The sequence below is a fragment of the Balaenoptera ricei genome, chromosome 3 (assembly GCF_028023285.1).
Source record: "Balaenoptera ricei isolate mBalRic1 chromosome 3, mBalRic1.hap2, whole genome shotgun sequence".
In the NCBI taxonomy this organism is placed as follows: Eukaryota; Metazoa; Chordata; class Mammalia; order Artiodactyla; family Balaenopteridae; genus Balaenoptera; species Balaenoptera ricei.
The window spans coordinates 79,159,419-79,174,438 of NC_082641.1; the positions used below are offsets into that span (position 1 = coordinate 79,159,419).

The 15,020-nt window shown below is 37.3% G+C and overlaps 1 protein-coding gene across 2 annotated transcripts in view; it reads right to left on the reverse strand.

Annotated features, from left to right (window-relative positions):
• LIX1 (limb and CNS expressed 1) overlaps positions 1-6,984 on the reverse strand; it is a 51,143-nt gene extending 44,159 nt beyond the window's left edge. Inside the window, exon 1 of one of the 2 annotated variants that reach the window (XM_059919395.1) lies at positions 6,454-6,984. In XM_059919395.1, the coding sequence (XP_059775378.1) occupies positions 6,454-6,535 (82 nt within the window). In that variant the 5' untranslated portion in view covers positions 6,536-6,984. Of the gene's footprint in view, positions 1-941; positions 1,016-6,453 lie in introns of those variants that run through there. The other variant, XM_059919396.1, reaches the window with a different exon arrangement.
• Between the last annotated feature and the right edge of the window lie 8,036 nt (positions 6,985-15,020).

Here is a 15,020-nt window from a genome sequence, read left to right on the forward strand (position 1 = left end):
GGATAATTTGGGCTGCCCTACCAAGGCCAACCTGAGGCAGTGTTTTGGGGAAGTTGCCTGAGGTGGCTGTGTTTATTTTCACAGCCCATCCTTCTTCCATGCTGCCTCCTGTTTCATGGGGCTGTCAACTTAACCCTGCATGCAATTAGGCTGTGATTAAGGTGTCAATGGATGATGGTTTAGAAAGTCCCAGTACCATTTATTTCATCATATTTCACCTGACAATGGGAAAAATCTTTCCCCTTTTTGTGAGGGAGAAAATAAACAAATCAGCCACCAGAAAAGTCTGTTGTGCACCTGCTAGGTGCCTGGCCCTGTGGGAGACACCTTGGGGGTTACATAGAAGTGCAAGGTATGGCTTTGCCCTCCTGGGACTTCCAACTTAGGTGTGGACAAAAACATGCCGGCAAAACTATAACTCATAGTACAGAGGCACATGAGAAAAATGTAGACTACACTATACAGCCCGTAAGTGCGAAAGAGGTGGTGACTAGATGATGGGTTCCCACAGCTGCATTAATGGGATGAGATCAAAATAGGGATCAACTGATTATCATCCCAGTAGAAAAAAAAAAGCAAAACCATAATTCAAACAGTATTCTAAGGACACCAGAGAGAGAATGTAGAAAACTACAGGGAGCGTAATAATTGCCTATTTTTTTATTATTAAACTTTCAGTAGGATTCTTTTTTTTTTTTTTTTTCTTTTAAAATAGGATTTTTAAAACTGCCTTGACAGACTAAAGTTATATGAGCATTTGAACATGGAAGAAAAGAAATAAGAGCCTTTGGGGTTAAAACACCAATATGAAATGTATTAAATAAAGAAGATTCTTTTATGAAAGGCTTCTAAAGTTGTCTTACATTTCTTAAATCAATCTGTAGCACATAATCAGTAAAACCGTATCATTTAAACAGAAAAATCATAACTTAGAAACTCACCCTTGTGCAGCTGTATCCTATTATGGGCTGTAACTTAACACATGAGTTTCAGAAGTTGTTAAAGTTGAGTTCAGGCTAACAAATCTTAACTGTTAAAAAAAAAAGCCTATGGTGAGATGAGACAGCAGACCATGAAGAGGCACCAGATTTGATCACAGGATGGGTGTCACTCATTTTATTTTGATTTGTTAAATCTTATTTATATATTAAGAAATAAATGTATTAAGACAGATATGGCCATTAAGTGATCAAGAAGCCATTTCTTTTTTTCCATTTTGAAAAATTTTCCTCTGGCACTAAGACTTTCAGTATTTAAACTCTGCCAAATGTATCTTTACTGAAAAAAGGAGAACAGTGCTTATGCCACAGATAGCTGAAATGAAATCTGCATTTTTCTTTTAGTATAAATTCAAATAAAAATAGTTGTGTCCTGTAATAAATAAAGTAAAACTAGCTTTTGAATAGGCTTCTTCAGTAGAACGGACATCCACAGCTTAGATGCTAAAATTATCAGAGTTCAAATTATTGTAATTAAGATGCCATCATTAATCCAAATTGAGCTAGCAAACAGTGGAGTTTTTTGTTTTTTCGTTTTTTTTATAACTTCACTTTTTTAAAAAAATAAATAAATTTATTTATTTATTTTTGGCTGCGTTGGGTCTTCATTGCTGCACACGGGCTTTCTCTAGTTGCGGAGAGCGGGGGCTACTCTTCCTTGTGGTGTGTGGGCTTCATCACTGCTGTGGCTTCTCTTGTTGTGGAGCACGGACTCTAGGCGTGCGGGCTTCAGTAGTTGTGGCATGTGGGCTCAGTAGTTGTGGCACATGGGCTTAGTTGCTCCGTGGCATGTGGGATCTTCCCGGACCAGGGATCGATTCCATGTTCCCACCACTGGCAGGCGGATTCTTAATCACTGCACCACCAGGGAAGTCCCTGTTTTTTGTTTTTTAACCATGCTCTTTCCAGCACACTTTCTGTGGTGGAATGCAATGCAATACGTGTAGGAATTTTACTGCACAAGTGCCTTCATCCCTCACATCCTACTCCATTCCTTTATGTGAAATGCAAAAACCATAAATGTATCATCAAATTTATAGATTTTAGATAACTACTCTAAAAAGCATGGGATGGGGAAAATACTTGACTCCTGAGAATTTTTCCTCTCTTGCATTCCATACAGCCAGATTCATGATTACTAAGATGTTTTTAATAGCTCTATAGTATGGTCCAATTTTTCCAAAGGGTAAAAATGTACTTTTTGAAGTATTCACCTAACTGGTATAAATACAACCTTTCATGCAGAAAATGTCTCCTCAAATGGAAGAGTTAATGCACTTCAAATATGTGAGAAATTTTTCTTCTAATTGTGCAATGTTTAGTTAAATGTTCCACCGTATTTTTTCATTATAAAATTTTGGGAAACATTAGCGAAATCTAACACGTCACTTTATAAATCAGTGCTAGAAACCAACATGTTCTCATGGCTTTAATGACAACTAAGATAGTTTTTAACTATCTGAAAAAGTTTGCCTTGATTTTGGCCTTTATTTAGTGAAAGTGGTTTCTCCCTATAGGCATGTATTGCATCTTGCCTGAATGGGCAAAAGGATTCTTGCTGTGAAAAATCTGCAATTCTCTCCAGCTTAGTATCAGGAAGTGTACCTGCAGCAGATGTCAATATAATCTTTTCCCCAATACAACATGAGGCCATACACTTCCAGAACTAATCTACGATCACTGCTAACTCTAATGGACCCCTGTTGCTTACACTTGAGCGTGACTCCACCTGCCTTCTCAGCCTTGTCTCCACCTCCCCTGATGCATTGTTCCTGTATTGCCTGATCTGCCTTTGGACAAACTGTCCTCTCTCCTCAAAAATGCCCTTCCCTTATTACTCTCCTGTTACACTCCTGTTCAGATATGCCTATTTAATGGGCTCTCTCCATACACCCAGAAGAGTCCATTTCAGTTCCACCTCTGTTTTCCTAACAGATACTGCCATGACAGCACAAATGACATGGTAATGTAACACCTCTGAGAGGCAATGTCTTGCAGTGGCTAAAGGTGAGAGGTTGGAAGATAGAATTTGAATCCTGGCTCTATCATTTTATTAGGTGTGGCCTTGGGCAAGTCACCTTAACCTCCACAAGCCTCAGTTCTCTCACCTATAAATCAATAGTACCTATGTTATTGGCTTGCTGTGAAGAGTAAACGTTCTTAGCGTAGTGCCTTAATCACATGATGAGGACTGACATCCTAGCATTACTATTAATGCATGAAGGAGGATCCCAAGATGGCAGATAAGCATATTATGCTCTTGTAATTTGAAGAGTTAACGCTCAGAGTAGGATCTGAAAGTGCAGACATCTTGAAATCATGGGGCGGTGATTTCCTTTGGGAAAGCATGTGAGAAATTGTTAAACAGGGGCAAACAGATAGTAAGTTCACACACAAACTCTCAAAACAGCTGACAAGGGCTGCTTTCAGGATAGCTCATCTTTGGTTGTGACACATGACACATGAAAAGAAACTGGATGTTGCACAAAGCCAAGAATGAAGGGCAACATGGATATATGCCTTAATTTCTCGGCAAAGAGATTCTGTCTGGTGGTAGAGACACCCAGAGATACTTGTTACAAAATGGAGACCTTTAGGTAGTGGAGAACTGTCCAGTGTCAGCTTAGATGAGCAAATTACAAACTAAGAGCCCACCTCATTTAAAATTTCTTTCCATTATTTTTCATTTGAAATGCAAAATAGAGAAAAAGGGAAAAAATGTCATGAAATTTATTTCCTTTCAGGAAAGAAAACAAAAAACAAATTACAACTTTTGCCAGATGAACACCTGTCTAAAACAAATGAGAGGTTTAATGCATTACAAAATGCCACTTGGAGGGCCTCCTTGGCTGAGAAAAACATTCATATTTTATTTCCTTAAATGAATGTAACTATCCCCATGTGCATCGGTCTCAGACCAGAAAACTCTCTGGGTACTTTTCCTGACCAACTTGAAGAGAAAATTCAATTTACTATTGCTTGTTTTTAAACAAATCAAAAGCCAAGGGAGGGCAACAAATTAATCAAATGATCGTTTACATTCCTTGTATTATATGTTTCTGAAGGATAAAGAGAAAAAAACTGCCTTTGCATCATAGAAGAGAAATTTAGAAAAACACTTTTAGAATGTTATTATTATTTTTTTATGCTCCTTTGTTCAACTGTGCATGGTTTTAAGCATTGTTGAATTGGTTTTTCATCTGGTAGGGAAGCAAGGTAGCAATTTTTCTTAAGGAATTGGCAGTGATGTGTTCAAGTGCTTAGCTCTTTCCTTCCGGCAAAAAGAGACTGGCCTGGGGTGGGGGAAAAGGAGCCAAGAGTGACTAGGAGGAGAGGAGGCTGCTTAGAATCTGCTATTCAAGGTTGATAGCAGTTTTTACAGGCTGTGTAAAGCAGGATTGTGGTGGCAGCAACTTATGGGTGTGCCAAAGAAAATGAGTCCATGTGCTAAACCCTGGCACATGCATGGTAGGTGGCCAAGGCATGGCATAGGCCCTAGGCAGACTTGTGATGTCTGCCCCAGAAAGTAAGTGAAACTGTTCCCATTTATTCCATGAGGATGTTGAGTGGTTGGATGTTTGGATATCATAAAAAACCCTGGCACAGAAATCTGCCATTTGGCTTACTTTCATTTAGTCATTTTTCAGATTAGAAACACCTGAAGGGAGAGGCTCAGAAGTTAAAATTCACACCTATTAAGCCATGCAAGCAGTTGCAGAGTGGCAGCCCATTCTAGGGTAAGCAGGCAATGCTATCTGATGAAATTTAAGTTCTATGTTAAGGAATGAAATATATAAAACAGGACACTTCTTTGCTTTTCCATATAAAAGAGTTCCCACAAAGGCCTGGATGATGGAACCTAATGTATGTTTTATTTTAATCCATTTCTATTTTATTCTCTCTGGTAAACTGTAAACAATTGCTGGGATTTAGTTCAGTTCAAAAAGTGGGCCATATAATTTCAGATTAAATTTCTTAAATTCACAATGAACTCAGTGAAAAATTTCACCTCTATTTCCTTTTACTGTTTCTACTATCCAAACCTTCACCACATGATCCCTGGTCCTCTACAGTTTATCCAAAGTCTTAGGCAGGTCAAGATCCTTTCTACCCTTCACTAGTGAATTCAGTGCTATTGTAGGAGAGAGGCATTCTTTCCTCCCCTTTTCACTTAAAAAAAACATGCCAAACCTGAATAGACTCCAGGCTAGACTGGGGGAGGGAGTGATTTTTATTAGTTCTAACATAGCTATTGACACATGCTTGAAGACAATATTTAAAAGAAAGCAAGAAAGTAAGAAAGCAAGAGAAAGAGTAAGAGGAGTAAGAAAGCAAAATAAAGAAAGGAAGAAAGAAAAAAGAAAGAAAAAGCAGGCTTTCACTTTATGCCTTAGTGGGCAAATGGGTTACAATTTAATTTCTAAGAAGAAAATTTTATAGAATAAAATTGCCTAACATTTCTTTCTCTTCATCACACATATGAGAAATATAAACTAAAAGGACATCTGGAAACGAACATTATTCAGCAATCAGAAAGCAAAAATACAAACCGTTGATGTTTTGATGGAGACAAACATACGAGATTCACAAAGAAGAAAGCTGTAACTTATTGAAGTAAAAAAAAAAAAAAATTCCATATGCATTTTACCTTTTGGGCAGTTCCATAGCAAAGTTCTGTTTCAGAAGCCCTTTGTAATATGAAACCCACTGTAGATAAGATACAAGGTGAAGAGAGTCTGTTTTGCAGCAGCAGGAAATCAAATTGGTTCCAGAAACAAAGTTACATGATAAATGGTCTAATAGTATTGCTAGAATTGGAAATCTTGATTGAATTATTTTTCATAACCATTAAAAAAAGATTTTGAAATAACTTTGCCATAGCTGTTTAGATTTTTTTTGGGGGGGAGGGGGAGGGCGTTGTTGCAGAAGTGGGAAGACATCTCATTTTACTGGCCTTTTAACTAAAGTGTTATAATTTGTTATCAAAATGTAAGAGCTCAGTGGTGATTTATTAACTTGTTTGCAACAAAAATTTTCAAACACAATAGTTTTTTTAACATAACTAATATATGGTATGGAGGATTAAACAGGTTAAAAAAGAGATATACTTTATTATCATATTCAAGTTATTTTTAGTTTTAATCCTAGTACCAATCAGTCTTGATTTATTTAAAAATCATCTGGAAAAGTTCATTAAGTCTTAGGCGAATCTTAGATTTTAAGACAGACTTCTAAACGGTTAACAAGATGTATCACTGACAAAATATCCCAGCGACTGATACCCGTAGGTGAAATGAAATTATTCTGTCTGAAGTCAGGAATGAGTTAAATACCACTTAGACCACAGCACACGACTACAGAGATTTAGGAGAAAACATACTTAAATAGGATGTGACTAGACGTTTAGGACTATTTTCTAAAAAAGTCAAAAAACATTTTTCCCTTCAGTACTTACAGTCTTTGAAGACTAGAGCCGGGTCTCTGTGAGGCAAGACTTGGGCAATGATGTGTCTCAAGGATTCCAAGGTTCTGTCCATCTTGGGTCTGCCTGTGCGAGCCTGCTGCACAGTGTCCTCATGCCTGAATTCTTGCAGTCCTGGTCTGAATTTGTGCAGCTCATTGATGCACAGGATTACCAAAGAATCTCTTTTAACATCTGCCAATCAGACATTTCCCAGAATCTAAAGACCCCTCAGGGGGCCCTCCTCCCAGGCTCACTTATCTTTGTTGTATGCTGAGCTAATTAGCTCAAAAGGCTGGCTGACAGGCGGGTTCCCATTGCTTCCTTCTGTTAAACACACCCACCTACAGGCTAGCTGGGGAAGCTCACTAATCATGGGAACAGCTTTCCTCTCCAACCAGATTTTGCCTGAATGGTGTGCAGCTTTCTGACTTCCATATTTCTTTTGGTCACTCATCTTCTAATGTGCTGTCTTCAGGTATATAGAAGCAAGAAGGTTATTTCTCAGGAAAGTTTCCTTAGTAGCAAAGGAGTTTCCAGCTCAGGACTTCCAGCGCAGAATCAGTATAATCTAAATTCTTCTCAGTAAAGAAGTGCTGTAAAGATTGTGGATGTAGCCAGGCACCAGATCATGTATTGTATCTGAATTCAGGAGCATCTCTTTGGGAGCCAAGTGTTTAATTTTTTCACCCACCCAAATTATAGTCACTTTTGATGGGCAGTGGCAAGTAAAATCTCATAGTCTGTGTTTTGACTTGGCTGGGAACGTTTGTTTCCCTCTTTATCCTTCGAGGCAAATCGTTCCCAAGATTGACTTTAATGAATTCTGATATCATTCACTTCCTTTCATTTCCTTTCATGATAACTTTTTATATTAAAAATTTCAGGAGAAGTAAAAATATATTTTTCAAAGAATATAGGTGGTTATGAAAATATCTGAAGAAAACAAAGCTGCTTTTTCTACCGATGTCCTACACCACTCACAACAATGTTAAATAGTCCTTCCACAGGAGACATGTCATAGAATTCTACTGCAGTAATAAGGGTTTAAACCAGATATAAAAGAACTGATTTTAGTGGCTGTAACCTATGTTAGTTGTTGATGCCTTGTTGAGGACTTCCTCACTTTTATTTAAGATATTTTTCCAGGGTAGGCACAGGAGATTGCTTTCCAATGTTCTTTCCTATACTCAGATTCCATAATTGTGTTGTACTATATGATTAACTGAAACCGGTTCTTTAAAGACTATATAAAATATTTTCCATGTGATCAGCTTCTTCGGCTAGTTGGTAGAAGCGGTGGGCTTAATAAAAGGAAACAGAAGGAATGAGGCTGTAATAGTAATTCCTATTATAATGACCATCACTTAGTAAAATGCCCACAGAGAGTATGCATATGCCACACACAACAGACATATAGGGTTGCCCCAGAGTGCAAAGATATTATAAAAAAAGAAATTGAAAGAAGTCACACTTCTTTCATAGGGTCCCGAAGTGTACTTTACATGGGCTGTAACAAATAGGAAATCATCAATGTCCTTGCCATCCAGTTCATAATTTAAAAGAGAAAATAGATGGTTTGTAAACAAAAAATTATTATATATTGATTGGATATGAAGCATAAATGAATGCAAATATTTTCAGTGTGACACTGAGTTAGAAACCAAGATATTTTAGGTTCCCATTAGAGGAACAGAAAAAATAATATGGACTTCTCAGAGGTGTGAGACTAATAATATAAAAGTAGAAAAATTAGAAATAAGTCTGGGATTTCAATCAATAATGGACATTTTATGGGCTTAAATTTAATTCCAGTAGTACATAAAGTATTTTGGTTGTGTACTGTGGTGGAAGGAACACTGAATTTGGGATTAGTAAGATCTAGGACTTGATTTTAGTTATCTGTATAACTTTGAAGAAGTCACTTATCTTCTCTGGACTCAGAGTCCTCATCTAGAAAATTAGGGGTTTGAGCCAGATGCTCTCTTTCAGATCCAACATCTATGATACTATGGGTATATTACAAATGAGCACAAATATTATCATACATTTTCTAGCCTTCTGGAAAGTCATATATTTATTTCCTAAAACCTAGACTGTCTTCAAACAAATCACTGCTATTCTCATCGTCAACTTCATACCCATTCATCAAAAGTAAGGGACACATATTCATAGAGTGAATTAAAAGATACTCACCACTAATGCTAACTAAAATGAAGGGTAAACATTTATTAATAAAACTTATCTTCAACCTCCATAAGATTTTTTAAAAAAGGCAAATTGTGAACATCTGCTTAGAGAACCCCAAAACAGCTTTGCAAAGATAATTTCATAAAGATATCATGATCTTTATTGGGTTATATTTTAAGAAATAATAATAAAAAAAGAATTCTAGAAAGGTGGATATACAACATTCCAATTGGATAGTATATTTTCTTCTTTCTCATTAGGCCCAGTTCTTCAGCAGATGTTTTCTGAAGCCTTTGCATATTCACTTCTTCCTTGTCTGCCCTTAAAGACTTCTTACCTTAAAGTGTTATTGTGAGACTGTCTAGAAAAACAACTCAGTGGTTTCTCACCATTCTCTCTGATACAGAAAACACCTGATGAAGATGGAAGAGCCTGAGAAACCCCTGTGCAGTGTGCCTGTTTTAGTACATATTCTACAGTTCACACATTAGATTTCACTGTCAACTGCAACCATCTCTAGTCATATGCCAAAAGCAAAATCAAAGTATTGAAACAGGGTAGATGACTACAGTGAAAACCAAAATGATATTTTTAGAAATCCTGTTAAGAGTACCACTCAGAAATATGAGAAATGGAATCCAACTGACATATTCAGCGTTCAAAATTTATCACCCAATGGTAAAAGTGGAAGGCTGAGTGCAACAGCACACACCAAGCTCCCAGAGAATACCGATAATAATACAGATGAGTAATATTCTTCTTGTTAATTAGTTCATTACAGGTAAAAACTGATAAGGAGGCAGGGGCCACCAACTGAAATAACATCCAGAATGTTAGAAAACATAATAAATGCAGCGAAGAATCATCTTCGGTTGAAAACAGGAAGTACCTTCACTATCCTCCTTGCTGTGTCACTTCATACAATGCTTGGCCCTGGAGGAGGAAGATGGGGTAGGTGAAATAGGAGAGTTGGCCTGTTGATGAGAGTACAGGTCCTGAAAGATTTTAGCATGAGGTATGCAAACTCCAAAGAGTAGGCGTTAAGTAACTGAGTCTGAGCTTATTTAGAACTATTCAAAACAGAAACAATGGGGAGCGATTGACAGCAGCTCCTTCCAGATTCCAATGGAGATGGGTGGGGGAACTGGCATGTCCTAAATACCAGATTGGCCGAAGAGGGTCAGAGCCCTGTGCAATGTTGCTGGGGGCTTGGGGGAGGGGGAAGAAGGGCAAGGCTAGGAAGAAACTGACTTTGCAGGGGTAATGACTAATGACTGTTCAGTGTCAGCTTTGTTTAGCCTCATCTAGGAAGAGGCCAGTAGGAGGAATGAAAGGCTGGTTAGCATCAACTTTGTTTACTCTCAACTGCGAAGGAACAAGTAAAAGGAATGAAATGGCTTCTCAGTGTTAATTTGTTTACTCTCAACTGGGAAGAGACCAATGAAATGTTTGAATCAAGGAAGGTATTTATGAGAGGGTCAGTTGGAAAGGCAACTTCAAATTATCAGACAAAAGAAGTTTAAAAATACAGGCAACATAAAAGAACTTTATCTCAGATATTCGTTCATTGCTATTTTGCTATATTCAGGAAATCATTATTAAGTACTAATCTGTTGAACTACATGAATAATTAGAAAATTGATAAATCTCCCATCTACAGATTAAAGGAATGTACATTCTCTCATTTTTATAGAAAATTATGAAAAATGCTTTCCTGAAATAATTTCCCTCCCCACCAGATAAAACCACTAGTGAACTGCCCTTTGTCTTTGCCAGGGCAGTCAGAGAACCAAAAAGCACAATGAAAGTAAACCCTTCATTTATCTGCACCTTCTGTTTCATATATATTTGGGGATCCTGAATGAGCCCACGTCATCTTGATTGTTTTGTGTAACCAATCACCTAGCCCAATCTTGGTATTTTGTCTCCAAAGAGAAGTAAAACTGATTCTTCAAGAAATACTTTAGAGGCCAAAGATATCATTGGAGGAGGCTTTGCTAGTTCACGGGTTAACACTTCCAAGATAAACAGAGTTATTTAAAGGTGGAGGAATTTGGATGTTCAAATTTACGAGATTGGAGATAATGATGCCAAGACCTTGGGTCATAAGCTATGTGTTCAATGAAAACTGAATTGATTACCTTAACTGTGGCTGGCTGACTTCCAGCATAATAATGTATTTTGAAAAGAAGAGTTAAAAAAAATTTTTAGCTTGTTTTTAGAGTGGACTATGCCAGTGGCCTTTACAACAATGTTTTATCTTTAATAAATGTTTATCTGATTATTGATTCCTCTCCCTCTCCTGGCATATTCTCACAGGACCACCACCCCTACTCCTCCTGCTTCCCGCTTTCCAGGATAGGAATTTATTTTATTGGTTGTTGGGGAAAAAAACATATAAGCTGTGGCTATAAAATGATCAGATTCATCTTAAAAGAGTTACCTGAACTCCAGTTAAACAAAGGTCTAAACTGCCCGAGTACACTGGTTTTCCTACCATTCACCTTGCCAGTAGCATGAATTCCATCTTTTCTCTCACTCCCAACCTTATTCAGTCTATGTGACTTTGGAAAAGTAATTTTACGTCTAAAGATGTTTTCCCATCTCTAAAATAAGAACTCCAGTTTTATTTTTTTATCTAAAAATAAAAATAAAGATGTGGTCTTCTATAAGGGGCATGCTGGGGGGGGGTGAGACACACGCCCAGTTTACATGGACTAACTAGAGCTACCCTCTTCCTTCTTTAGATAAAGTCATGTTTCTGGGGTATGAGTTGTATGAAATGTTTAAATCTCTGCAACAGTGAGCAAGTTAAAATGAAAATCTAGACTATGAAAAAAATTATATTTGATTAAAACAAACCTAGAGAAAACGTTTTTGGCTATAAACAAATGACAAAACTGAGATTAGTTGATGGCAATGTTAGGTTCAAGCAAGCCAGTAACTTCACTGCTCTATATATTTTAGATGAAGCTTCCTGTAAAGACTGCATCATTAGTATACTCTTAATTCAATTCAGGCCACACTTACGGATATGCTTACATTAAGATAAAAGCCTGGTGCCCATCCATTTCACACTATAAACTATAATTTCCATTTCACTTCCTATGCAGTCACCACCAGAGCAATGCACTTAGCATGCATCCTGCTGACACAGAAGAAACATTATTTCTTTTCAAATTTGTTTAAAGAAGGAGGGATAGGAAACTGTATAGAAAGGGGGCTTATTTTTCCACAAATTGAAAACTGGAGAAAGACCAAGTTAGACCAAAATATATTCTTCTGATCCTCTCAAGGTACCTCATTAGCCTTGAGCTCAAGGAAAAAGAACTACTCTCCCAGCACCACCCTGCTTCCCTTCCACCTCCTCTAAACCAGAAATATTCCACTCAGGGCTTCAGTCTACTGAGATGGGTTTCTTGGGCCCGTGAGAAGATGAAAAGGCCTGTTATGGGAAAAGCAAGTGAAAAAACCCACCCACTTTCTAAAAATGGAGGAACTTTGTGAAAGATAGGACTCAAAGCCTGGACCTGGTTGTGAGGACTCTCTTTTCTCATATCTCCACGGCACCAGGAAGACAAGTCACAGTCTGTGGATCTTAGTGACTTGTAGCATTTAGACCCCTGGGCCGGAAACAAAGGTCTAAACCACCGGAGTACACTGGTTTTCCAACCATTCACCTTGCCGGTAGCATGAATTCCATCTTTTCTCTCACTCCCAACCTTATTCAGTCTATGTGACTTTGGAAAAGTAATTTTACATCTAAAGATGTTTTCCCATCTCTAAAATAAGAACAAGGCAATAAAGACTATAACTCTAGTATGATAGAATAGGATTCTGTTCCAGGTTGTCTTAATTGGAATACTTAGGCTGACAAGACAACAGGATAACACTTTAGATACTAGTTTTCCTCCAATCCATTGTCTAACATTGACAAAGTTCCCTTAGTTCTACTGCCTCCTCCCTTTAAAATCAAATAATTGCACTGCTTAAAATCTACAATCACTCTTTTTCCTAATACGTTAAGTTAAACTTAAAATTTTTCATATATAGGATGGATAAACAACGGTCCTACTGTATAGCACAGGGTACTATATTCAATATCCTGTGATAAATAAGAATGGAAAAGAATATGGAAAAATATATATAATTGGGTCACTTTGCTGTACAGCAGAAATTAACACAACATTGTAAATCAACTATACTTCAATAAAATTAAAAAAATATATTTTTTCAAAATCTTTAATTTGGACCTTTGCCACACTTTTCCCCATGTACAGTATAATAAGCATACTACATTGATTTCTGACTTGTGAATTTTCTGCATGATTTCCTCTTAGCAAGCTCTTTCAGTCTACCTATTCAACCAAATCCCCCTTGCCCAAAACAACTCACCAAAGCACTCTGGCCTTTCACTTATCTACTATCCTTGGAATTTCCTCAGCACTAGATCAGTGGTTATCAGGCTCTTTAGTGTAGTCTCTGTATTGTCATGTAACTGTTGTGTGTTTGTTCCTGCCTCTCCAAGAGACCTTCAGTCAACAAAAATTTAAAAACCTGTGTACTCCTTCCCCAGATACCACTTTACACAACACCAAACCACCTGGAAAACTGATGTGGACACGTTTTTTCCTTCCTAATGCAGGCCAAACCTCTTCTACCAACAGCATAGTTATAGTAAGCAGGGTTTTTTTTTTGATTCATTTATTTCAAGTGGTTATTTTTTTTCTAAATGGAAGCACATAATACTGTAACAAATGTCCTAAATATTTATGAGCATGCTCCTATTTATGGGATTAAACCTACAATAATTTGATTCTAAATGTTACATAAAGTTAATTTTAATGTCATCAGGATTTATAATACTAAGGTAAAAGAAAAACTTAAGATCTTTAAAACATATCAATATTAGTCTTTTTGAGTGTTGTAGGCTTTGGAGTTATTCCCACACTCCCGGTTATTATGCAACTGTGCAGCTCATGACTATTCTGAACTTTACCTCATCCCCAGCCATTACAGTTGCATAGTACTTCATAAAACATATCAAGGGCAAACTAAGATATGGCCTGATGCTCTCTAGGGAGTTGTTCTGAGGAAGGATGAAGAACAATGAAGATGGTGAGCCTTAGCCTACCCAGAGCACTGAATGTGACATGAAACAAACCTACACCTCAGGGAAGTGCTCTCTGTGAGAACCTAATGAACTCAACCCCTTATCCTGTGGAAATGGCTGATAAAACTGTGAGGCAGCAGGTTTACTTGCTAAGTTTTTTAATTAGGCAACTATGTGTTTTGTCAGAAAATTTACAGTGCACTTAACTAAAAGAAGGATTATCTTGAACTGCACTAATCTTCCAGTTAGTACCCTTTAAAGATCTTTATGATTCTGGAGAAAGCTCAGAAGCCATCTGTACGCCAAAGAACAGACTGATGGTTACCAACACCGCAAACTTGGCACAAATACAAACTGCATACCTTGCAGGAAAAGCTTATTTCAAGGGAACATCAAGTAGACAATGGAAAGCTGCAAAGTATCTGTATGTCTTGATAAAATCATAGTTGAAATACCTTGAAAAATGGAAAGATTCCTCTGGAATCTCCCTTTTGGTAACCTTAAGTCATTTGAACAATACATACACTAAACATACAGTCAGCCCTCTGTATCCTTAGATGCAGAACCCGCTGAGATGGAGAACCCACCGTCTGTGCTTTTATTTAAGGGACTTGAGCATGAGAGGATTTTGATACCCACAGGTGGTCCTAGAACCAACCCCCAGGGGATACTGAGGGACCAGCATCAAGCACTGTGCTAAGCTCCTGTAAGGTGTTATTTCATTTAATCTTCAGAACAACCTTGAGACAGGGACCATTAAATGTATTCATTTACAGATCAAAAAAGCGAGGTTACAGAGGCTACAGAAGGTACCTGAGAAGTGGTAGAACCAGGATTTAAATTTGAAACTCCCAGATTCAACAAGTGTTTTGAGTCACAATACAGTTTTACTATATTAGTAGTAGACTTAAAATTTTTTCTTATTATTATGGATGTTTTAAAATGTGAGGGTTACATCTTGTCTGATTAAGGCAAAGCCTCTAATTTCTAAATGATGGCTACTCAAAAACATCTTTTAAAAATCACTGTGATTGGACCCAGAATAATTTGTTTAGGTTTGTACATTTGACTAATTTGTTCTGTAACTCACAGGAAATCTTAGGCTATTAAGGGTAAGCACTATGTTTATTTGCCTTCTAAGTTCCTCAAATAGTAGTTAAGCTTTTTATGTAATAGGTACCCAAAAAGTGGACTGAGTCAACTGAATAAAGCTGAGTAGGGTGAAGTCATATAGTTTCCCAAATTGCTTTTGAAACTT